Raw genomic sequence first — 26637 nt, forward strand, 5'->3', positions numbered from 1 at the left:
TCAGAAAACTTGGGGGATTAATGTAATTTATTAAAAAATATTTTATCAATCAAATAAAAATCAACATGCTGTATCATGTGTTTGTGCGCATCACTTGCATGTGTGCAAGATGAGTGAGCCGTCGCTCAAGGAGAGAGAGACAGTCGGACATTGCAGTAGCATGTAATTTAGCCTAGAAAATATGATAGAGAACAGACTAACATGCTGACCAGACCGCACGCGCAGGTTGATTTTGTCCTCCCACACCCGATGCGATCAGGACACACAGGTTGAAATATCAAAATGAACTCTGAACTAATTGTATTAATTTTGGGACGGGTCGATAAGCAAACATTTTATGGCAATTTAGCTAGCTAGCTTGATGCTGCTAGCTAATTTGTCCTGGGATATAAACATTGAGTTGTTATTTTACCAGAAATGCACAAGGTCCTCTACTCTGAAAATTAATCCACAGATAAAAGGGTAAACCGAGTTAGTTTCTAGTAATCTCTCCTCCTTCAGGCTTCTTCTTCTTTTGACTTTATATGGTGGTTGGCAACCAACTTTAATCTGCATTACCACTACCGACTGGACTGGAGTCTGGACCTCAGTTCATCGTTCAATCACCCACGTGGGTATAGGCTCCTAAAAACCAATGAGGAGATGGGAGAGGCGGGACTTGCAGTGTGTTAAGCATCACAAATAGAACCAAGTTCTATTTTAGCGCCTGGCTGCGCAGACGTGCGCAAGCAGTGTAGGTGCAATGATTGAATAACATGTATGTGTACATTTATTTTGCAATCCTCGCGAACGTGACGCGAGTGATGTGGTCAGCATGTAATAACTTGGTAGCCAATTCAAAACATACTAAGCTATTATTAGTGTGTATTCATGTTTGTCGTTATGTCCCAAAAAACTTTCCGACACGCACGAATAAGGCCATACAAAGTTGATTAACTTATTCTGACGATTCATTTAAAGTTATTTTTGATGAAACTAAAAATTCACTTTGCCCATAGTATTAATAGTGATTTGGGTCAATCGAGGTGAATTGAATCATGTGACTCAAAATACCAATTAGGTGTGGATGCAAAGCAATGTAGTTTTGCAAAGCAATGCACAACTCTAGATTTCTTACATACTCATATTATTATTGTGGGCTTGTAAAGCAAGACCCCCACTTAAATCTTCTAAGTACTTATTATTATTCTTTAGCATTCAACTCCTCTTAGACTGTTTAAGCTAGAAACGCCGTTCAAACTTTAAAACGTGTAGACTGGTCTGGATTGAATTGCTTGTATTCAACTTTTGTATATCTTATATACAGTGCATCTGGAAAGTATTCAGACCCATTGACTTCCACATTTTTGTTACAGCCTTATTCTAAAACGGATTCTAAAAAAATTAAATGACATCAGTCTACACACATAACCCCATAATGCCAAAGCAAACAGGTTTTAATACATTTTTGCAAAAGTATTAAAAATAAGCTGAAATATCACATTAACATAAGGATTCAGACCCTTTACTCAGTACTTTGTTGAAGCATCTTTGGCAGCGATAACAGCATAGAGTCTTCTTGGGTATGGCGCTACAAGTTTGGTACACCTGTATTTGGGGAGTTTCTTGCATTCTTCTCTGCAGATCCTCTCAAGCTCTGTCAGGTTGGATGGGGAGTGTCGCTGCCCAGTCCCTGCCACTGAAAAACATTCCCACAGCGTGATGCTGCCACCACCATGCTTCACTATAGGGATGGTGCCAGGTTTCCTCCAGATGTGACGCTTGGCATTCAGGCCAAAGAGTTCAATCTTGGTTTCATCAGACCAGAGAATCTTGTTTCTCATGGTCTCAGTCTTTAGATTCCTTTTGGCAAACTCCAAGTGGGCTGTCACGTGCCTTTTACTGAGGAGTGGCTTCGTCTGGCCACTCTACTATAAAGGCCTGATTGGTGGAGTGCTGCAGAGATGGTTGTCCTTCTGCAAGGTTCTCCCATCTCCACAGAGGAACTCTGGAGTTCTGTCAGTTACCATCGGGTTCTTGGTCACCTCCATGACCAAGGCCCTTCTCCCGCCAGCTCTAGGAAGAGTCTTGGTGCTTCCTAACCTCTTCCATTTAAGAATGATGGAGGCCAATGTGTTTTTGGGAACCTTCCCAAATGCTTCCCCAGATCTGTGCCTCGACACAATCCTGTCTCAGAGCTCGACGGACAATTCCTTCAACCTCATGGCTTGGTTTTTGCTCTGACATGCACTGTCAACTGTGGGACCTTATATAGACAGGTGTGTGCCTTTTCCAAATCATGTCCAGTCAATTTAATTTACCACAGGTGGACTCCAAGTTGTAGAAACATCTCAAGGAGGATCAATGGAAACAGGATGCATCTGAGCTCAATTTGGAGTCTCATAGCAAAGGGTCTGAATACTTATGTAAATAAGGTATTTTTATTACAAAAATGTCAACCTGTTCGCTTTGTCATTATGGGGTATTGTGTGTAGATTGAGGATTTCTATTTATTCAATCAATTTTAGAATAAGCCTGTAACGTTACAAAATGTGGAAAAAGTCAACAGGGCTGAATATTTTCCGAAGGCACTGTATACAAACCCAAGACAAGTTTTTCGCTACACTCGCAGTAACATCTGCTAGCCATGTGACCAATATAATTTTATTTGAGATGACTGGTGGGGGCGCTGTTTTGAAGCCATTGCGCCAGCATTTTTGTACTCCACCACAATTTTTTTTAAAGCTATAGAAATGCATTTATTTATGTCTACATTTGTTTTTGCCAAGTATATTCCATTATAAGCCTTAATTTATCATTTTTTATTATAATATGTGAAAAAAAACATAAAAATAGAACATTTAAAAACCTATTAACATTTTCCTTAAAATATAATTTTTTGAGAGTACTGTTAGTTTCCCCACGACAAAAAATATATACTTTAATACATGTAATCGTGTCCTTTGAAACATTTAATTGAAATACTGTAGAATTCCATTAATTTGGCTCCTGAGTGGCACAGTGGTCTAAGGCATCACTACAGACCCTGGTTTGATTCCGGGCTGTATCACAACCAGCCATGATCGGGCGTCCCCATAGGGTGGCACACAATTGGCCGGGGTTGGCCGTCATTGTAAGTAAGAATTTGTTCTTAACTGACTTGCCTAGTTAAATAAAGGTTAAATAAAAATAAATACAAATTCTTATGGAGGACTGAGTAGCAGTATGGTGGACAGTAGCTTAAATGCCTCTCATTGGCCAATGCATAACATTTGCAATCTAGGGTTTTTATACATCATAAATCCAACCCCTGTTTAGAGCTAGTAAAGGAACAAAAGAAGAACTACCATTATTTGGGCTGATTTCAGTAGCTTCTGTCTGCAGGTTCTTGTGGATCTATGTGGCAGTAAAGGGGTGGAGCGAGCCAACCAGCGAGCCAACCAGCAAAACTGTGAAGGGCGGATACTCTGCACCGTGGTCGACTGTCGAGACCTATGTGTGCAGGTGTATACAGAGTGACAGCTCATCCGTTTTCAAATATTATTTTTAAGATGATTTATTGACCAGTTAGGATATTATAACTAAGGAGAGTTTGGGCCAAAATAGCGGCTGGGCCATGATTCGTTCCCGCAGAAACAGGAAGATAATTTCTGAAATGCGGTAATGTTGGCCTCTAGATCAGATTTTGAATTTGAACATTTCACCATGGTTGTCATATTTGAGGTGATATGTCATGTTTTCACTGTTCTCATCATATCCTCGTTTTCTGTCTTCTAGTGGCCGCAGCAATGGTGTTGGGAAAGTATTTAATACCAGACATGGCTATGTCATGTTGGCTACTGTAACAAAGGGTACAACGCTCTAAATCAAAAAGCATGTGTTTGATTCAGCTAAGATGACTCTGTCTCAACTCAAAACATTTCCAAATATCTTTCAACAGTGTGTGATATAATTTATTTTATTAATGTCATTATTCTGTGCTTTTGCTTGTAACGCAAACGGAAAACCATTATAGCCCTGATGACCTCATAGTGAATATTGGGAAGAAGACAGCTGGAGCATCATCATCATCAGATCATTTCACATGTATTTAAAATAAGATGTCACGTTAGAATTGGAACGCTTCACACTTGCATATTAATGTTACATCATGTTACAACAAACTGCTATTTCGCTTATTCTAAATAAACCTTTTAAGCATCACCTTTTGTTTTTATTTTGTTAAAATAGCATATGTTAGAGGAGGCCAAGTTCACTTTTACAACATTGTTACTACTATTTATCGGGCTAAAGTGATGCACTAATAGCTTAGCCTGTGGAAACAGCCTGATCGCTGCGTTCACCGTTCAATTCCAAGGGAGAGCATGAATGGCAACAACACCAGGATACAGTGTCCTTTGCTACCTCTTGCCAAATACTGCTGTCCCGCAGTTCAGTTACGCCGAGGCGCGTAGCGTAGCTAGTACAGCCAGGACAACAAGCAGACCCATACAAGCAACAGTACACTGACATTCATCAAAAATAAACAATCGTCAGTTTTAAAACTGCAACTATTTGGAATAAAACTAACAGTGAAATCCACTCCGACTCAACATCTGGCTTCAAAATCTAAATTCAAACTCTTGCGGTAGTTTAATGGTAAAACTGTCGGTAGCTGGACTCCTGGCCACAACTTTAGCAGTGCATTCAAAAGCATGCGGATATGGAAGGCAGAGCTCTTCCCCAATGCTTTTGAATGCACCGCAAACTGGTACGAGAGAACGGTTTCATCACATGGCCAGTTTTAGTTATCACTGCAATAAATATCTTTCCATCCTTCCACCTAGAGATAATGTGCTCTTACTCCCTCAGGTACTGTCCTGCTCATTGTAAAGATGAACATGAAGTACAGATTAGTTGTAAATAGGAAGCTACTATTGTAGATAGGAGAGGATGAACTATTTTCATTAACTTTGGGAATGCTGGGCCTCTTCTCTTTGGGGCGGCAGGTTAGAGGTTATGTTAGTGGTTAGCGCGTTGGGCCAGTTACCGAACAAGGCAGTTAACCCACTGTTCCTAGGCCGTCATTGTAAATAAGAATTTGTTCTTAACTGACTTGCCTAGTTAAATAAAGTTTTTATATATATAGTTTTTTTTTCCTGAGTTAGTTTGACATCCAGGCCCATCGGGGCATTGTGTGTATTCTCCATATTGCATTAGTCCGATTGGTTGAACTCTTCCCACTGAAACATAACTAATAATTATTCCATAGTAGCAGAGGTGCTGAGTGTTTCAGACCATTTTTCTGTTCAATAGGCTACGCCGTGTACAGCTAATGTAACCTACCAAAAGAGAAATGTGTCCGTACTGTTCATTTATTTTCTTAGTGTCTCACAGAATTCCTTTTCGAGGTTTGGGTGGTCACTTTGAAAATATGGATTTTGTGTTCACATTTTTGAAGTTGTAGCTTATTTCTGACACCCAGGGTTTTGAACGTGTTTTATTTATTTATTTAAGTTTGCTGGTTATTTAGCAACGTCCAAAATCTTCTGGGTCGCATTTTTACAGCAATGCTAGTGGAAACTGAACCTGCTAGTGGTGCATACAAAAGCATGGGGCAAATGAAGGAAAGCAGCTCTTTTATTTCAAAAGCACTGAAGACAAAAACAACTACCTCTGTCATGTACTGAGCAAGGAGACCAACTGTTATTTACATTTGTATGCCATTTGGATTTGGGATGGTCAGTCAATGTTTTCACTTTTAATATCAAGAATAGTCTGTTCATAGTCTTGTCAACAATGAGCACTTTTATGTATACTGTGAGGTTAACAGTTTTTATATTATTTACAGTATAGTGTCCTTAAATGCTGTGAGAATTGGTTTGATACCAAGGCAATTTGACAAACCCTGTCTAATCATATGATACTGAATTTAATAGAACAATTTGTCAACAGCGATAAACAAAAATTCTGACTGATTTAGCCTACATGACTTGCATCTTGTTTCTTATCACACAGCATGCCACATACTGTACATCGGGTCACTCCAGATGCCTCATGGTGAAAAACACTGAATGAAATCTGCAATTTGAGGATATCAACATACAAGGCCAATCGAAAGACCTTAAATTTGCCAACAGGTTTGTCTATGTACAGGTAAGATGTGTTTTTATACAGCTAATTTAAACACTTCTCTAATCATTCCCTAGACTACAGCAGTTGCCACTTCTCTCAAACTCTTAAAAACACCTGTTCAATTGATATTTGTGAGAGAACAGTTTATGCACAGTATAAAAACAATCGAAGGAAAATCTATTTCACTGAAGCAGTAGCGATGGAATGACAATCAAATTGTGCCCCAGTCATTACCATAGAGCGATGAAAAAAATACCCATTATAGAGGGAGGGAAATCCTTTTCTTTGTTGTGAAATTTTCACTGTCGGTGCATTGTCTAGTTCAATGTAGTGATAAGGAAAAGTAAAAGGGTCGCAAAATGCTTTTCTACCACAGAGGATGTATTACATATTAAAACAACTAACCTGCTGATTATGGCTACAGTGCATATAGTCACCTTAGTATTTACACACAAACATAATGCGTCTAACATGCATTTGAAGTCATTTGCAAAGACATCTATTTTAACACTTATTTTGCATCGTACTTGTTGACCTAGCGTTCAATATTTCAATCAAGTTTCATATGATCCACAATCCGTGTCGTTCCACCCTTTTCCAACTCATACATTTATATTGTATGTCGCATGACCGCACAACGGTTCAGTTATGATGGGAATTTGAGAGAATACACTGATTATAGTGTGTCCGCAATACAGTAGTGGAAGCCTCTAGGACTGCTCATGGACAAGCAACTGCTCAGCATTTAATCTCTATGTAATAGTTGGCTCAAACTCATACAGCATCTGTAATTGGGCCGTGTTCGCTTCGCAGTCTTTAGTTGGTGTTGAAATCAAAAACGTACTTCGACAATTAAAGCTTTGTGCGGCAGGAACACAGAATCAATATTAATTCATGCTGATGTCAAACATGAGCTGCTGTTATTTAAATCCAATGAAATACATAAGGTTGACTTTCCCAAGCGTTCTAAAAGACAGTCGGCGTGTCAGTAGCCGTTTCTTGTCGTTGGCTGCAGCACATTGAACTGATGCTCTGTATCACAGAACATGAATACATAAAGATGGTAACTGCTTAGATCCATGGTCCGTAGACTAGTAGCCCGTGTTCAGTCCCATGTTGTTCAATGTTCATTAAGCTTTGCATTGGAATTTTTAAAAAGATGTTTCGCAACAAAACGAAAATGAAAATGTCTTATTGGACAAAGTCCAGGTAGTCCCGCCCTGTTTGTCTACTTTTCCTGTTTGGTGCCTGATGAACCCTGGCCCTTCTTCCTCCCACAGAAAAGTACCTAACTTCCTTCTGTGAAATGTCTTGTAAGCACATCGACGGCACTAGCTTCTGCGAAGGTGAACGCGTTTGTGGTTGTTGAATTTACTCTAATCCTGGAAACCATGATGATGAATGATTGACAGCAGCGGCCCACCATTGTCAGCTTCCCTAATAGGCTGAGGAGGAGTCAGAGGACGAGACAGGTAGCAGACTCCATCACTCACTTAGCAGGGTAACACCACGTTAACAGGCCATCACGGACAACTGTCGTGGGAAGAAAAGAGATACATGTATAGGAGGAGAAACTGTAAAATGTTCATGTAAATCATAATTTGAGAGGATGCGGTACTCACTGTGGGGTGTGTACTCACTGCTACACCAGTCCGTCGTACAGCGATAGAGCCTGGACGATGGACGGGTCTGCTTTGGAGCCCTCCTGGAATTCCTTCAGGGTCAACAATCCGTCTGCGTTCTGAAAAACGACAAATCCTCACATTTGAATAATACTTTATTACATATTACCGAATGGATAATGTCTGGACTGCTGTTCAATCTTTAAACCAGTAGAGGGCACTCTTCGTCAGTCTCAGCATCGTGTATAACAGCCTATTTACTGCACCCTTATACAACCCAATCAGTCAGCGTTGGTCTGGCCCAGTTCCGAATGCCTCTTGAGTGAGTATCTAACTCTCCATTGGGTTTGAGAAGGAGTCTCTCTGACAAAAAGCCTCAGGGCTTGGGCTAGCTAGTGCCTCCTTGAGGGGGGCATCAGAGTTTCCCGACTGAAACAGGCCTTCTTTGTGAGCAGTGCCAGCCCCACAGGGCACATGTATCCTACTGAGGCTAGGAAGATGCATTGGAGCCATTGGCCTATCTTTCACAGGTGTGTGTGTGATTGGTTTACTCTACCTTGTCCATCATGGCAAAGATTCGGTCCACTCTCTTCTCTGGTGTGTTTTCTTCCTCAGGCAATTCCACCGTGTTCCCCTTTTTTGTGACCAAATGTTACATTTTATTTCATTTAACATATGCATGGTAACACAGACAACAGATAAAAACACCCCCCCCCCCACCCTCACAGGCCCTCGTTTACAGAAAATATCACAAATTGCAGATCATAACAATTCTATTTTTTTAACAACAGAAGTTAATAACTCAACATTTGCCTCTTTAGCACCATGCATGCAGGACACAGAAAGATCCAGTTTGCAATGTTCATAAATGAAAGCACACATTGACATAATGGCAGAGAGTGAAGCTCCTGCCAACGTAAAGCAATCATTTTTTGCGCTGCTGTAATTCTGGCAAGACATATTTGCTTTTCACAAACCGTAAGAGCCATGGAAGAACAGTGATTGACAGTAGTGGTGTTGGTGAAAAGGGAATATTTTTTTTGCAACAATGGTGGATAAAGACATCGAAACCTGATTCGAAAATGAGGAGACCTCTGGACATTAATGAAACCATATGCAAAAAAGTGCCTTGGGCACCATGGGGGCAGAGCAAACAATTTGGAACGGGAATTATTTTAATTTGAAATATTTTCCGGGGTGTGGTGTATAGTCGATGTATGAAATGAAAATCGGTCATCTGAGGATTGTGATTTGTTGATGATAATGAGATGTTGGAACAGACCGAGCACCAGTTGATGGCAGCCTGGTAAGGATAGATCCCAAAACCATTGTGTGTTAAGGGATAGAGGTTTATTTGCAGCTATCAGAAAGTATGTATATCATTTATAGACTAAGGCCGGGATTCAATCCGATCAGAGGAAGAGCTGTGTTATAGCACGCTTGACATTTAAAGGTAGTCCTAATTTCCAATTGAGCCAACGTATGCAGCATTTACCGTGAATGCAGTCTCTGCAAATCCGGGAACATAGCCTTTAAAAGGTGCATAATTGACAAAGTGAGATCGGACTGAATCCAATGAGCAGTTGATCAAGCATCGTTTTGTTTACAGGATTCGTAGTTAGCTCTGTTCCCCATGGCGCGCCATAAGCGCGAAGCGCTGCCCATAGCTGCAAATAAACAAAAACAGGTCCCTGGTAAATTATATTGGCGTTGTACCCACCGTGTTCCCCTGTACGCGCGGCTGCGCGCAAACAAACAAACACACACACACACACATAAATGCCTCAGTTACCTGCATGAAATTACATAATATGTATTTAAATGCTAAACACTACACGGGACAAGGTATCATCTAAACTGTCTCAGAATGGCTCACTTAAGAGCAACAACCCCCCCCCTTAAAAGATTTAGATGCACTATTGTAAAGTGGTTGTTCCACTGGATATCATAAGGTGATTGCACCAATTTGTAAGTCGCTCTGGATAAGAGCGTCTGCTAAATGACTTAAATGTAAATGTAAATGTAAAGAACCAGACATTCCCATTAAAATGTTGAAATACTGATTATGATGCTCCGTACCCATCAACTAAATTACGAGAATAGATCAAAGCTGAATATTTGATGTCGAGACAACCAAGGAAGGACTTACCACCATCTGGTAAATGGCGTCCACAATATTCAGCATCTCATCCCGAGTTATGTAACCGTCGTTATCCAGGTCATAGAGCTTGAAGGCCCCTGCAAAAGCCATAAACAGCACATGGAGGAAACTTTTTTTTACCCCGTTTTTCTCCCCAATTTCGTGGTATCCAATTGGTGTGTTATTTTGAATGCTGTGGCTGACTGTGTTTGAACCTGGGTCGACTGCACGCCTCGAGACTGTGCTAGCCTTCTGAGCTAAAGTTTAGGCCCTAGGATATTTTCTCCAGGCTTACATCTGAGCTTCTCGTCCAGGGTCCCTCTGGAGGTGACCGACAGGGCCTGGATGAACTCGGCAAACTCAATACGTCCATCCTGCAGAGAAACAGAAGGAGAGAGGGAAATAAAGAGTTAGTACAAGAAAAGTGGAGGGAAGAAGAGAGACCGTGGAGGGAAGAAGTAGGGGAGCTCAGGGTGCACCCCCCCCCCCCTCCAAAAAAAACACATACAAATTGTTCAAAAAGTAGTATACTGGGTCTTTAATAGTCCTGTGGTCCGAAATAGCCCTCCCCCCGACTATGGTAAAGCATGTTTGAAAGAGGGAAGAAGGATATAGAGAGAAGAACATGAAAGTGATAGACGCATAACCAAAGAGACAGTCACGGCCAGACAAGAGAAAATAATCGACCCGACACAGAAACAGGCTATTTTCTCCACAGAAGAGTGAGAGAGACCAACCTTTCAATCTAATCTCACAAACGGCTCTAGGAAAGATAGCAGACAAAATAACTGGAGTCTGGCTTCTCAATGGAAATTACTGCAGACAGAGAGGACACTTAAAGCAAGCAAACATTTTTTAAGCCATTTAGCAAAAGCTATTATCCAAAGTGCATACAGCTTTTACGTATGGGTGGTCCCGGGAATCAAACCCATAGTGCAAGCGGCATGCTCAACCAACTGCGCTACAGAGGACCAGTACATTAACCATGACATAACCATTTCAGTTATGCAATGGAACCCAATCCAAGCATTTTATAAGGGATGTTAAGTGATGTCCTTTCATACACTAAGCCAGTAAAGTTGTTAATTGGTTTACTGTTGTCCTAGCTTCTAAGAATATAAAGTGAACATAAATGCATTCCGCAGGCAGCCTGTTACCTTGTTCTCGTCAAACACATTGAAAACGAAGCTGGCGAACTTGGTGGGGTCACCGAAGGGGAAGAATTGCTTGTAGATCTTCTGGAAGCCAGCTGAATCCAACTGACCACTAGGACAGTCCTTAATAAAACCCTTATACCTGGGGGTGGATGGAGGGAGGAATGGGGAAAGGAAGGAGAGGAGAGGGGGATGCCCAGGAAGAGGGGAGGGAGGAGAGAAAAGAGAGAGGTGGTGAGCGGTGAATCGATGAATGGAACAATTACTGCATTCAGTGTGACTGATGAAACTCATTCCTAAAGTAAGGATCCCTGAGGCCTGCTAGAAAGATCTGATAAAGAACGTCCTGCTATCAAGTAGCACAATGATAAGAGTGTTGTCTGCTTGAAAGGAGGCATAATAAACAAATCAAATATCCCAAACATATTTGATATTTTGAATTTTTCTGAAATTCACTACGAAGAAATAGCATTTAAAAGAAAATGATTAAAGAAATACTGTATATAATAATAATTACAAATACTAAGCTATATTATATGCTTAAAAAGTTGGGAAATTATATTATTTTATACTAATACAATTGCTCAGAGAAAGAGATTTTGTTTAACAAGTATAAAAACAGTTCTCAAAAAGATAGGGGTCCAAATTATTAGCACCCCTTTTATTTATTATTATACATTTTTTTACACACTTTTTCTCCCCAATTACGATCTTGTCTCATCGCTGCAACTCCCCAACGGGCTCAGGCGAAACATGACCGGCCAAACTGCGCTTCTTAACAGCGGGCGCCCACTTAACCTGGAAGCCAGCGGCACCAATGTGTCGGAGGAAACACTGTTCAACTGACAACAAGTCAGCCTGCAGGCTCCCGGCCCGCCACAAGGAGTCGCTAGAGCATGATGAGCCAAGTAAAGCCAAACCCGCCCCTTTTATCAATACTCTAGCACAGTGGTTCTCAATCCTGGGCCTGGGGACCCAAAGGGGTGCACTTTTGTTTTTGCCCTAGTGATTCACATGATTCAAATCAACAACTCCTCATCAGGCTTTGATGATTTGAATCAGGTGTGTAGTGCTAGGGCAAAAATAAAAATGTGCACCCCTTTGGGTCCCCAGGCCCAGGATTGAGAACCACTGGTCTAGCATGATACTGAGCCTTTTTCTAAAATGTTTTATGAGATTGGAGAACACATTAGTAGGGATCTTAGACCATTCCTCCATACAGAATATTTTCAGATCCTTCATCGTTTGTTTGTTCTTATGGACTGTCCTCTTCAATTCAAACCACAGGTTTTCAATGGGGTTCAAGTCCGGAGACTGAGATTGCCATTGCAAAATGCTGATTTTATGGTCAATTAATCATTTCTTTGTGGATTTTGATTGGTGCTTGGAGTTATTATCTTGCTGGTAGTTTCAGCCTCCTCGCAGAGGCAACAAGGTTTTGGGCTAAAATGTCCTGGTACTTGGTAAAGTTTATTGTGCCGTTGACCTTAACAAGGACCCCAGAACCAGTGGATGCAAAATAGCCCCATAACATCAAAGATCCACCACCATATTTTAACCGTAGGTATGATGTACTTTTCTGCATACACTTCTATTTGTCAACACCAAACCCACCACTGGTGTGCTTGGCCATAGAGCTCTATGTTGTCATGACGTTGGCCTGTGGGTAAGGTTTATGACCCCCCCCCATAAATACCTTTCCCCCTTCCCCTCTCTTACTGACCCTACTGAAGGACTGCTGTCCTGTTAAATATAGAGAGTCTGGGAACATCAAACAAATGGGGAAAAGGAACCATATTTTGGTAATAAAACCAGTTGGAAATATGCTTGGGAACGTAATGAGTATGTATGTCAGTTCGGTTGTCATCTGAGACAGTATACACCCCCTAGTTATCAGAGTCACATGGAATTGTTATGCAATTGAAATGTTTGATATTGAAAATGTTTGTTAGGAGATGAAATGTAATTTTAGCTTCCGAATGAGAGATTTGGGTTTTCATAAGGAAAGTACCCTGCTCGATCAGTAACCCAACCCTGTGAAGAGACAGGGGTTATAAACGATGAAACACCTCCCTCCCCCTCTCCACTATATAATCCTTTGACGAAAAGATAACCAGGTTGTTCCAGTACGGGAGGCCTGCAGCCTCTACGTTAGAAGGACACACATGTCAAGTACAGAACTAAGCCAACCTCGGCGTGAGCTCTGGTATGAACTGGTATGAACTTTGAGCTTATTCACTACAGAAGTGCTACTTCCTAGCCGTTGAGTTAGCAGCGGCCGCTGCTAACGTGGGTTAGGAAAGGACGGACGACGGATCCAGTCTAACAACCAGACGAAGATACCACCACGTATCCAATGGACCACCATTGACATTCTTCCGAAAACAGGGAGATCTGTTGGCCAACCCGGCCAGCATCTACGACCAATCTACCGAAGCGCAGCTCAGAGTAAATATTTATTGCATTTTCCTTTTCCAAATGGGCGGTAATTTAGAATGCATAAGATAATGTATTTACGATAGCATAGCTGCTGTTTCTGTGTTCCTAAATCTTCCCGCTCTTTCATTCAAGCCCAACCCCCTTTCCTTTGTGTAACCAGCTTTCATACAGGTTCCGTCCACCAGGACGTTTTCTGTATGACATCATTGTATTCTGTGTATTTGTCATTCTGTGTGATTAGTTAGGTATTTAGTAAATAAATAATTAAACCCAATTTTGTATTGCTGATTCAACTTGTTAGCCAGGGTTCGTGAAGATAGCCAAGAATTTACAACTTTCATTATGAGACTGAAAATAAGACAAGGGTTAATATTGACTGCTATCGACGTAAAATATTACTAAGTATTTTAAGAGTTTATTCGGAAGATAACAGCTCTATAAACGTTCTTCCGTGGTGCCCCGACTTTCTAGTTAATTACATTTACATGATTAGCTTAATCAGGTAATATTAATTGCAGAGAAATTTACATTTACATTTACATTTAAGTCATTTAGAAGACGCTCTTATCCAGAGCGACTTACAAATTGGTGGATTCACCTTATGATATCCAGTGGAACAACCACTTTACAATAGTGCATCTAAATCTTTTAAGGGGGGGGTTAGAAGGATTACTTTATCCTATCCTAGGTATTCCTTAAAGAGGTGGGGTTTCAGGTGTCTCCGGAAGGTGGTGATTGACTCCGCTGTCCTGGCGTCGTGAGGGAGCTTGTTCCACCATTGGGGTGCCAGAGCAGCGAACAGTTTTGACTGGGCTGAGCGGGAACTGTGCTTCCTCAGAGGTAGGGGGGCCAGCAGGCCAGAGGTGGATGAACGCAGTGCCCTTGTTTGGGTGTAGGGCCTGATCAGAGCCTGAAGGTATGGAGGTGCCGTTCCCTTCACAGCTCCGTAGGCAATCACCATGGTCTTGTAGCGGACAACGGAAATCATTTTATAAGTTAGCATGTCATATCACTTAATCCGGCATAGCCAAAGACACGACAATGTTTTTGTCACCTTTGCACCGGTGACAATGCCGTTGATCAAACTCCCGGCGCTCTTACCTTACTGCTACTCAAACAAAACTACTCCTAGCCTTGAGAAAGACCACAGTCTTTCATCCAAAACCACACTGTTCTGTTCTTTTACTTTCCTACACTGTATCTGAACGAGGAAGAGATGAGGGACTGACACTGCTCCCACACAAGGGTGTAAGCAGTAGGCTCACTAGTGGATGACAGCGACAGCCCCTGTTTTATTTCCGTTTGAAGTGTTGTTTGCCTACTCGGCAGACAGAACGATCCCCTGGCATTGTGATTTGTAATCTCTCACTCGGCTCTATTCATGTCAGCTAGCTAGCACTGTAAACGCTTTGGGTGAGAATCTTCTTCCAGCACTGACTTCACAGCACGGGGTGATGCAAAATCACTTCAAAGACAAGCGAGGCAAAATAGGGATCGGCAGGGTATTGTGGTTGGTGGCGGGCGGAGAAGTGTGTGTGTGTGTTGTCTCTTTCCAATGGCTTCCTCTCACAGTATGATCTGTGAGCTGTGATAGAAGCTCGCGTAGGCCTTTTTGCAGCTATAGACAGAGACAAACACATTTCAGTCTAGCCCAACTCACAAAGATATGACTGGGGACAGGGGCATGAATGGGTACTGGGGACAGGGGCATGCTTGGGGACAGGGGCGGGACTGGGGCATGAGTGGGGACTGGGGCATGAGAGGGGACTGGGGCATGACTGGGGACAGGGGCATGAATGGGTACTGGGGACAGGGGCATGAATGAGTACTGGGTACAGGGGCATGCTTGGGGACAGGGGCGGGACTGGGGCATGAGTGGGGACTGGGGCATGAGTGGGGACTGGGGCATGACTGGGGACAGGGGAGCATCGAGTAGCTGTGGATTCTGTCTCTTCTTCTCCTTCTGACTGCTCTTCCTCCTTTGGCGGCATGAGTGGGGACTGGGGCATGAGTGGGGACTGGGGCATGACTGGGGACTGGGGAGCATCAGAGTAAAAGCTGTGAGGGGTCATTTTCTGTCTCTCCTTCTCCTTCTGACTGCTCTTCCTCCTTTGAGTCTACATGTCATGTCGTTCAGTAACATGTCTCTCCGCGGTTCTCGATAAGTTTCTTATCAGAGTGGGAACTCGACCCAGTGTCAACAGCTCTCCATCTGTGGTGTGTACGGGGAGCCACGAGAGTGGGAGCCACGGAACTTGGCACAAGCAGCAAAGTATTTGGAAATCAGAAAGGTTATAAGGTCAAAATAACCTAGCACTGGTCTGAGGTGATGCGTTGCGACAGAAACGTCCTTTGTTTCGATTGGCTATGTCGAACATAAATGTTTATCTGCTTTTGTGACAACACATCTCTTATGTTCTGCTCTTATGGCCAGTTTCAACGCATTGCAGGTGTTTGTAAACTTCACTCAATCCTCATTGATATTTTTACATATTCAAGTAGTCCTACAGCCAATCGTGCATGTTTTATTTTTCATAAAAACAGTGAGTTCTGCCTAAATATAGTAATGAATCTGGCGACCGGCAAAACGGTAACCAATCGGAAGCTGGCTGCAACATCAGAACACGGCACCACCTTCGTAACCCCAGAGACTAGCCAGAGGTCATAATGACTATGAGGAGATAACGACAGGGTTGTATACGGCTACCAAGGGTGTGGCCCTCTGGCTACAGGCTGAGGGCCAGGCTGGTCTAGCGAGGTTATGTCTGCAGCTGCCACAACTAGTGGCGGTGCCAGCAAAGTCTCAGGCAGGAGAGCTGTGCCACTGGGCTCTGTTGTGGTACCTGGCCCACGTACATATGTGTGTGGCCTGACACCTCAGCCAACACACTGAGTCTGGGCACAGAGCCTGGCCAGCCCACCACCATACCTCAGAGGATGGCCAATGATGGATTGTTTTCATCAAGCCCTTTTCACTAGGTTTCACAGTGTTTTTCCCCCCACTGTATGGGGATAGAAGTCAACCCATCCAACGCCAAATTGGGTGAAACACGGCAGCCAATTTGTGCCAGAGCGCTCACCTCACTTTATAGTGGAGGAGAAAGCAGTGATTTCGCCTATTTGAGGCAGGTTATAGTTATACTACATTACTGTGACGGGCCAGGTATGAAATGTAGAAAGGACACCCATTGTCTTGCGATGTCACAGGATTTTTACCAACCACCTCAATTTAATGTTTCATTCGAAGGACGGTGTCTGTCCAAATTCAACTCGAGGCATCAGCTACAATACTTTGAAAGCTGTAACGCCTTACAAAGAGCCTTCTATTTCAAGATGTGGTTATGAAAACCCAGTGATGCGTTGGGTGTCCATGGTAACGAGGGCTGAACAGGAAGGTTGCTGTAACATAAACACTGTAGGAGTTTGCTGAAGGTTTTAGCGTTCCACAAATATGGTCAACATCGACAAAACAGAGAGTGCCACTGAGGTCTGGTGCCGACTATAATGCCAGCTGACTCACCACCTACAGCTGTTGTGCCCTTGAGCAAGGCACTTAACCCCTAACCTGCTCCAGGGGTGCAGTGCAGCTTTGCGGTTGAACCTGAGGTTTTCACAGATGTATTGCATTGTTGTTGACTGATGGTACACAAGTATAATGGAGTATTTGCAATACGGGATTGACTTAGTTGTTAGCTGAGACAATAAGAGAAACTTACCATTGTTGTACCTCTTTTTCCGTGACTGCAGACAGAAAACAGAGAAAAGGAGATTGTTAGAAGAAGAAAAATTGACACAAAGACAAAACACAAGACCGACAGGAGGTTTTCACTGTTGGCTGCTTCATATGTTATTCAGTCGCTGAAATAACTTACATCTGCTGGGAGTGAAATGCTATGTGTAGCCCTGCTCATCTAAATAATTTAAAGGTAATATATACACATAAAAAGCCTAAATAAAAGGTAGAGTATGTATGAATAATGAAACCCCCCTATGGAGTGATTTAAGTGCCAACAGAAAGTCTATTTCTTAACATAAATTCAAAATGAAGAAATTCAGATTTGATTTATGGTGCAACTAATATAACTCCATACATCTCTATACCATCCTGGTTTACCATAGCTGTGTTTTCCCCCCTATAAGAACGAACATCAATACATCATAAATGTTAACACCATGTGCACTGTTAACAAGTGTATATTCTGTTATTACTCCAGATATCAGCGTGCACCAATTGTATTTATCAGGAGTCAACTGCATTTGTTAAAACCTAGGTATTTTATGACAAACTATTATTTTTTCTTATGAGTTCCTGACAAATGGCGAAGCAACAGCACCACAAGTCCACGACCTCAACTCAAACATCTTCCAACGTTAGAATGAGTTCTATGCTCAGACTCTAGCTACGGGGCCTTTTGAACCAAATCCAATTTTCCTCTTGAGTGTCCATGAGAAAGTCTGCCATTAAAAATGACAGTGAATACGATGAGCATTTCCAGAGAGAATGACAATGACAGGGCTCTATTAGGCTCTTCTTTCTAAGGCTAAGGGGCCCAAGGTGACATCACAGTAGAGATGGGGACCAATTATGTGATTTATGGTTAGTACAAGTGCAGCGTTAGTAAACGTCCAGTACATTGGTTCTATTTGGATGGGCTTGCACGGCCCTCCATCACCATTCTGTTGACAGCACAGGCAGCTTAGTGATGAAATCAACTTAATGGGCTGCCTCTGTTCTTCAGAAAGAGACAGATGCCAGTTTGCATAGCATCAGAATGTTTAAAACTCAAGAGAGATATTGAGACTGCACTTGAGCTAATAGTGGACCAAGAACAGTGGAGCAGGCCCTTTATTGCCCCTCCCCCCCACTGCCATTGGCTACACTACAGTTCAAATGTGAACATTTAAAATAACAGATCTCCATACTCCCTAATCTCCTTTACTGAGTCGTACGGGTGGAAGAAAAAAAAACATCCAACTTCATTAAATAAAATCTACTACCTTGGGTCCGGGGGAAAAAAAGCCTTGTGGGCTCACGGAAGCAATTCATCTCCATGGAAACCAGAGAACATATGCATACCAGCGGGAACAAAAGGTAGAGCTGCAGTAGACAATAAGAAATATTCTGACTGTGAGTGAGTGCAGAAGTATATGAGTGAGAGAGTATTAAAAATGAGTTATTAGCCTGCAATTGGTGGCAGCAGTGGGATGTTATGCTGTTGTTAAACAATACTTCCTGTTTATGGTCAAGGTATATGTCACGCTCCATACCAAATAAGCCAATCGATCTGGGCCAGGCTTAGGTTCAATTTCCATGCAGATAGGTAGGTAGTACACTCGTAGAAAAAAGGGTTCCAAAAGGGTTCTTCGGCTGTTCCCCATAGGAGAGCCCTTTTTGGTTCTAGGTAGAACCCTCTGTAGAAAGGATTCTACATGGAACCAAAGGGGTTCTACCTGCAACCAAAAAGGGTTCTTCAAAGGGTTCTCCTATGGGGACATCCAAAGAACCCTTTAAGGTTCTAGATTGCTCTTTTTTTTCTAAGAGTGTAGGGGGAGGACGAGGAGAGTACTGGGAGGAGGAAAGTAGGGGGAGGAGGAAGGGAGGAGGACAGTAGGGGGAAACAAAGAAAGAGGGAGGCTTTAAAAGGAGAAAAGAGGGAGTGAGCCTCTCCAAGCAAAGGGCAGAGCAATAAGAAATAAGACGAACTGCAGTCGTGCTGATAAGAAGAAGAGGACAGAGTGGAAGAGAGGAGGGAGAGGAAGCAACAAGAAAAAGGCAGACAGAGAGAAAAAGGGAAGAACAAAGGAAGAGCTAGATGGAAAGGGGAGAAGGGGAGTGAGAAGCAGGAGAGAGGACTAGACCTAGAACGTGCATAGTGCAGAGCTATCGAAAGCTTTGTGGATGAGTGTGTGCACGTGTGCATGGTATAGTGAGTTTGACTGTTGCTTGTGCTGATGGACTGAGGCAATATGATCCTTTGAGCCAATGTGTATGACTGTGTGTGTGCAGTATGGAGAGAGTGTGTGTACTGTGTGTGTGGGCTTGTCAATGGCTTTAGCGGAGGCTGGCCCTTAGAGCTATGCTAATGAGAACCTAATTATACCCTTCCATTTCTCAAGGAAAAACAATTACAGGGTAAAAAGAAACTGAGCAGAAAACAGGAGAAGCTTGCATAATCTGACAACAGCAAGATCATGCAAGACTGCAAAAAAGGCCTTTATAAATACATTTGATTGATTGACTGATTTCAACAAGTCAACCAACTAAATCAGCTAACTCAAACCCCATTTATGCCAGCCCCCTAGGTTATCACCAGTAACCCTGCACATTGATTTGGTACTGACCCTGTATATAGAGTATATTCTCGTGTGGTTTTATTTCTTGTGTGTTTTTATTATTACTGCACTGACCAATAAAACCTGATTTGAATATTTGTATCTTATCTTCTTACCTTTGATATTTAGTACCGCATTGTTGGGAAAAAGCTTGCAAGTAAGCATTTCACTGCAGTAACTAATAAGTATATATATATATATAGTAACTAAGGCGAATCGCATCTCTGCATGTCTGTCAGACATATCAGTGTGGATGACGGATCACCAGCTCAAGCTGAACCTCGGCAAGACGGAGCTGCTCTTCCTCCCGGGGAAGGACTGCCCGTTCCATGATCTCGCCATCACGGTTGACAACTCCCTTGTGTCCTCCTCCCAGAGTGCTAAGAACCTTGGCGTAATCCTGGACAACACCCTGTCGTTCTCCACTAACATCAAGGCGGTGACCCGATCCTGTAGGTTCATGCTCTACAACATTCGCAGAGTACGACCCTGCCTCACACAGGAAGCGGCGCAGGTCCTAATCCAGGCACTTGTCATCTCCCGTCTGGATTACTGCAACTCGCTGTTGGCTGGGCTCCCTGCCTGTGCCATTAAACCCCTACAACTCATCCAGAACGCCGCAGCCCGTCTGGTGTTCAACCTTTCCAAGTTCTCTCACGTCACCCCGCTCCTCCGCTCTCTCCACTGGCTTCCAGTTGAAGCTCGCATCCGCTACAAGACTATGGTGATTGCCTACGGAGCTGTGAGGGGAACGGCACCGCCGTACCTTCAGGCTCTGATCAGGCCCTACACCCAAACAAGGGCACTGCGTTCATCCACCACTGGCCTGCTGGCCCCCCTACCTCTGAGGAAGCACAGTTCCCGCTCAGCCCAGTCAAAACTGTTTGCTGCTCTGGCACCCCAATGGTGGAATTATTTAGATGCACTATTGTAAAGTGGTTGTTCCACTGGATATCATAAGGTGAATGCACCATTTTGTAAGTCGCTCTGGATAAGAGCATCTGCTAAATGACTTAAATGTAATGTAAATGTAACTACACCTGTTGTATCCTGTGTACTTGACAAATGAACTTTGATTTTATCTGATTGATTTGTCATGTCTTAGTGGACTAAATCAGGGTTTCCCAAACTCTGTCCTGGGGCCCTCTCTTGGTGCACCTTTAGTTTTTTGCCCCAGCACTTACTACACAGCTGACTCAAATAACCAACTCATCATCAAGCTTTGATGATTTGAATCAGCTGTGTAGTGCTAGGGCAAAAACCAAAACGTGCACCCAGGGTGGGCCCCAGTACCGAGTTTGGGAAACCCTAGACTAAATTACCTCAGTGAGAGATGTGTAGCAAACGAAAGCTGGTTTCTCATCATTCCTTTTTGCATGCCCAGCACTTTCCTCCTCAGGACTGAATAGACTTCCATGACAAATTCACTCTCCAGAGTATATGAGAGCTATCTTAAGTGATCTCGTCATATCACTATCACCCTGCATTAAAATTGAAACATTGACTGTGGTGAATGCTGATTGCTGAGGCAATGAAACTAAATGGAAGTTATCTCCCTGCGATGAAGTTGCATACAGAACCAAAGGGTGATGTCTCAACCGCACCCTCTCCCCGACAGCACTTTAGGTTGGCACACATACTGCTATAATTAGGAAACGCGAGACCCCGTGTGAGAGCATGAAATTAGCCCCTTTGACATGCTCGCTTCCCTTCTCAATGGGGGGCGTCTTCATCCATACACACACACTAGTTCACACGCTACGCCTCACCATGAAAGATGTCTCTTGCCATTACACACATTCAAACACAGGAACATAATCTTCTGATTATTTCTGTGAAATCTCTTCTGAATTCTAACTAGCTAACAAATTATCAAGGCTGAGCACAGAAGCTTAAATATGCACTATGCGGAAATCGCTCCTCCATTTCCTGGTTGCAAAAATGTGTATAGTTCGCTCAATTTAGAGAATCATTGTACCATCTAAACCGCTGTGAAATATCTTTTCCATAACCAAAGATATTTTTTTTTCAGCTATTTGAAGCTGGTGTTAAAATCCGAATGTAAATGCAAAAATTAAATAACGGGAAGGATACAAATAGAGCACAAAGAACAGATTTTATCTGATTGATAGACTTCTTAGACTTTTTTATTTTATTTTATTTTTTTCACCTTTATTTAACCAGGAAAGCTTCTTAGACTTGCTTTCAATGAGAATGACAGGTCTATAACACACATTTCTATGTAAATTTGGTTGTGTCGCACAAAAAGTGTCACATTTCAGTTTTAATATCTAACACTACCAGCAGGACATATACTGTACATCAGTAATTGTCTGGTAACAAATGTCAACTACAAATAGTTAATGATGACAATAATAGATTTGATTTAAAAAGCACTTTTCATAACAACAACGATTATGGTGACATCCTTACCGCCCATGTAAGGTGACATATTACTATTGTCACCTGAAATTGTTGCATACAGCACCTTTAAAGATGCACTATGCAGAAATCGCACCGTCATTTCCTGGTTGCTAAAATTAGAATAATTCGCCTAATTTCAGTTTATGTGACAAAACAAGGAAGTATAGTGAAGAGCAGGGATCATCAACTAGATTCAGCCGCGGGTCGATTTTTTCTTGAGCGGATGGTCAGGGGGCCGGAACATAATTACAAATCATTTGTACACTGCAAATGAACCGCAAGAAGCCCTAACAGATATAATATTGGAATAAAACATAATCATTTCAAACCTTGCTTACATTTGTTTATGAATATGTGTCTTTCTATTATTCGTGGAAATACATGGGAACAGATTTGCCAAATTAAAATCACTTGATGCTGATTTCCTAGTGATTTTAACATTCTTTATATCCAACAATGAAAATTGAACAAACAAAAATATATATATATATATCATATATATATATATCTTTTTTCTTTTGCTCAGAAAACTTAGGGGGCCTTCAAACTCATCTCTGGACCTCGAAGCTGGTTCCACTGCATTTTTTCATTTTCCCCCTTTAATCAGGGACTGATTTGGATCTGGGACACCAGGTGTATGCAATTAATTGGGGCGGCAGGTAGCCTAGTGGTTAGAGTGTTGGACTAGTAACCGCAAGGTTGTAAGATTGAATCCCCGAGCTGACAAGGTTAACAAATCTGTCGTTCTGCCCCTGAACAAGTTAACCCACTGTTCCTAGGTTGTCATTGAAAATAAGAATTTGTTCTTAACTGACTTGCATAGTTAAATAAAGGTTAAAAAAATATCAGGTAGAACAGAAAACTAGCAGGCTCTGTACCTCGTAGGGTAAGAGTTGAATAACCCTGCTGTAGAGAATATTGTATCTAAACCGCTGTGAAATATCTCTTTAATAATGGGAAGCATAGAAATAGCGCACATAGGCCAGATATACTGCTTCTTAGACTTGCTTGCAATGAGAAACACACATTTCTGAATTAATTTGGTCAGGTCACCCAAAAAGTTACATATTGCAGCTTTAAATATTGTGTTTTTTCAGAAGATACAAAAGAAGGTAGCTTTTGAGAATTTCAACCATCTCATTGAGTGTTCTTGACCAGAGAAACAGTGAGACTTAACAGACATGGTAGTCGGCTTTTATCGTTATCCGCAAGAGTTTACCTTCACTCCGTGGGGGTGTTCCTCGAGGTCTGGTTCAACCTTTGACCCTGCTAAAGGTCAGAGTTTATCTCTGTTAGTATGGTGGTGAGTGATAAATAAGCCACACACTACTGTAGGGGAAAGCATTCCGCTGACACCATGTAGACATATCTATTGCCTGTAAAGGTTTCTCTAAAGGACAGATACAGCTATTTAGTTATTGCTTTACTTGATTAAATTTTAGCCTACTCTGATTTAGTACAACATATTATTTGGTCGACATTGTTCTGGAGCATGGCTTCCTAATCTTCATCAGAAGTATTGCATCAAGCGCTAAGCGGATTTCGAGTGACTACTGAGTCTCTAACGTGTATTAGCACACCTGAGGGAAAGCCATTCAATCTGAGAGGAAGATGTACTACAATGGTTGCTGTGTCCATGTCTTCAAACCACATTACCGAATATCTATCCCCTTCCAAAGGCTGTACGACCAATTTACAACAGTGTAATAAACTGAAATACTTTTCAGATATTCAATATATATGATTTAATGAGTCTGTCTTTATTTGGGGATTTGAGATTTGCTCGTTAACATCTTAATGTCCAAATGTGTAGTATGGTAGGAGTAGCTGAAAAGTTTACATAGTAAAGGAAAGTTGCATAATTGTCTCCCACCAAAGGATCGCCATTACAAATGTGTCTTTCTTTCTATTTACTTGGCTTTTGCATACAATTAATCACTATCCAAGACTTGGACAAAGCACCTTACCTGATGATCACTTGGCTGTCTCTCAACAACAGTGTGCTGATAGCCGGCTTTAAAGTCAAGGATCGCAACCAACGGGTAAGTCATGTCATTTTACCTAAGGCTCTATTGTAAAATGCTAGATTCATTTCAAGGCATCCTGTCCTGTAGCAATAGATACATTCAATACAATCAAATGTTAATGTTTTTTAGGGTTGGGCCATCAAGACAGCACAGAACAGTGGCGGTTGGAGAGGGAATGAGAAAGTCTAAAAAAATAAGTGTTCAAAAAAAGAGGAAAAAGGTCTGCTATATCAAGACATAGACTGGTAGAAAAGAAAGGAAAGGGATAAATGAAAAGAGTCTAACCTAAAGACATAGAAAGAGATTGCTATACTTACAGTAGGTTTTCCTGGTCAGCTCCTCCACCATCTCAGGCTTTAGTTTGCTGTTGGACTTCCCCATAGCTCAAGCATATGCCTTTAAGCCTTTCTCCACGTGCTTTAAAAGACTCCCAGTTCTGCCACCTTCATTACCATTTAAAAAATATATATAATCAAAAAATACTTCTTAAAGTCTTGCTCTTCAAGTAGCAGACAAAAAATGAATTGGAATTATAGAAAAAATGTAATAAAAACGAGCAGGAAAAGGCAAAAAATGCTATGAAAGAGCAGCAGTAGCGTTAGTCTCTCCTCTCGGCGTAGCAGGATGAGTCTGGAGAGAGGAGGGCTGTAGCCTGTAATCCACTCAGCCGTGTCCCTCCTGCTTCCTGCAATCCTGGCTTGCTGCTGCTGGAACACCCTACTGGGAATAGGGTGGAAGAGAGGAGGGAGTGTGTGAGTGTGTGTATACAGCATGTATGTGTGTGTGGCCAGCCAGGGATGTGTTGATACTGTTCGCCCCTGGCAAAAGGAGCCACTCCTCCTCATGTACTCTCTCTCTATATACAGTGCATTCAGAAAGTATTCACACCCCTTGACTTGTTCTACATTTTGTTGTGTTACAAACTGGGATTCAAATGGATTTGTCATTTTTTGTCAACAATCTACACAAAATTATCTGTAATGTCAAAGAGGAAGAAAAATTCTAACATTGTAAAAAAAAATGAAATAAAACACTAATATATCTTAATTAGATTCAACCACCTGAGTCAATACATGTTAGAATGACCTTTGGCAGCGATTACAGTCTTTCTGGGTAAGTCTCTAACAGCTTTGCACACCTGGATTGTAAAATATTTGCACCATATTCTTGTTAAAATTCTTTTAGCTCTGTCAAGTTGGTTGTTGGTCATAGCTAGACAGCCATTTTCAAGTCTTGCCATCAATTTTCAAGCCAATTTAAGTCAAAACTGTAACTCGGCCATTCAGGAACATTCAATGTTGTATTAGTAAGCAACTCCAGCGTATATTTGGCGTTGTCTTTTAGGTTATTGTCCTGCTGAAAGTTGAATTTGTCTCCCAGTGTCTGTTAAAAAGCAGACTGAACCAAGTTATCCTCTAGGATTTTGCCTGTGCTTAGCTCTATTCCGTTTCTTTTTATCCTAAAAAACTCCCTAGTCCTTGCCAATGACAAGCATAACCATAACATGATGCAGCCGCCACCATGCTTGAAAACAAGGGGGTAATTGAGCTTGACAAAATGTGCACTAAAGTATCTTCCAATAAACCCCAGGGATATGTGTGGCTATTGAAAGAAAACCTTTAGATTTTCCAGTGAACTTCAACAAGCCTATGAGAAATTCAATTTTTGCATGGTACCCATTTTAATAAGATATTGACTGGCAGTGGCAGGCTACATCTCAAAGGAATAATCCAAAAGTGCTTCTCCTACTACCTATATTACAATAGGCATGGTGGGCACATGGCTTCAGTTTTCTCCGTAACTCTGAGGTTTGTACCTTTGAGGTTCTATGTATAACTAAACCATGCAGGAAATCATCAGAACAAAAAAGACCCGGTTGTCTAAAGCCCATCCCACCTGTCTCTATCCCTCCCAGAATAATCTCTAACAGGAGGACTTTGTTGTTATACACGGTAGACTACAGTGAGCTCCAAAAGTATTGGGACAGTGAGAAATAATGATGCGTGAGAAAGTTACAGAGACAAACATAGAAATGCATCCAACAAGTTTGTAGAAACATACACCTAATATAATCATTGCGTGCTTCGAATATGGAACCAAATACTAAACATTTGACTACTTTAGTACACATAAGTGAATTTGTCCCAATACTTTTGGTCCCCTAAAATGGGGGGACTGTGTACAGAAAGTGCAGCCGTTACTAAATGGTTCACCCTATATGGATGAAATACCCTCAAATGAAAGCTGACAGTCTGCACTTTAACCTCAGTCATTGTATCATTTCAAATCCAAAGTGCTGGAGTACAGAGTCAAGACAACCAAAAATGTGTCCCTGTCCCAATACCTTTGAAGCTCACTGTATTTAAAAAATGTTCCACCTTTGTAAGTAGGTCACTGATAGAACA

At 41.9% G+C, this 26637-nt stretch overlaps 1 protein-coding gene across 3 annotated transcripts; it reads right to left on the bottom strand.

Annotated features, from left to right (window-relative positions):
- Positions 1-5580: 5580 nt before the first annotated feature.
- On the bottom strand, positions 5581-25030 carry ncs1a (neuronal calcium sensor 1a). 3 transcript variants are annotated; one of them, XM_045689173.1, is made up of 9 exons: positions 24550-25030; positions 17165-17189; positions 11013-11151; positions 10151-10229; positions 9865-9953; positions 9436-9444; positions 8272-8349; positions 7716-7834; positions 5581-7626 (listed from the first exon to the last, which is right to left on the bottom strand). In XM_045689173.1, the coding sequence occupies exons 1-8, from the start codon at positions 24611-24613 to the stop codon at positions 7736-7738; spliced, it is 582 nt and encodes a 193-aa protein (XP_045545129.1). In that variant the 5' UTR covers positions 24614-25030; the 3' UTR covers positions 5581-7626; positions 7716-7735.
- Between the last annotated feature and the right edge of the window lie 1607 nt (positions 25031-26637).

The sequence above is a fragment of the Salmo salar genome, chromosome ssa01 (assembly GCF_905237065.1).
Source record: "Salmo salar chromosome ssa01, Ssal_v3.1, whole genome shotgun sequence".
In the NCBI taxonomy this organism is placed as follows: domain Eukaryota; kingdom Metazoa; phylum Chordata; class Actinopteri; order Salmoniformes; family Salmonidae; genus Salmo; species Salmo salar.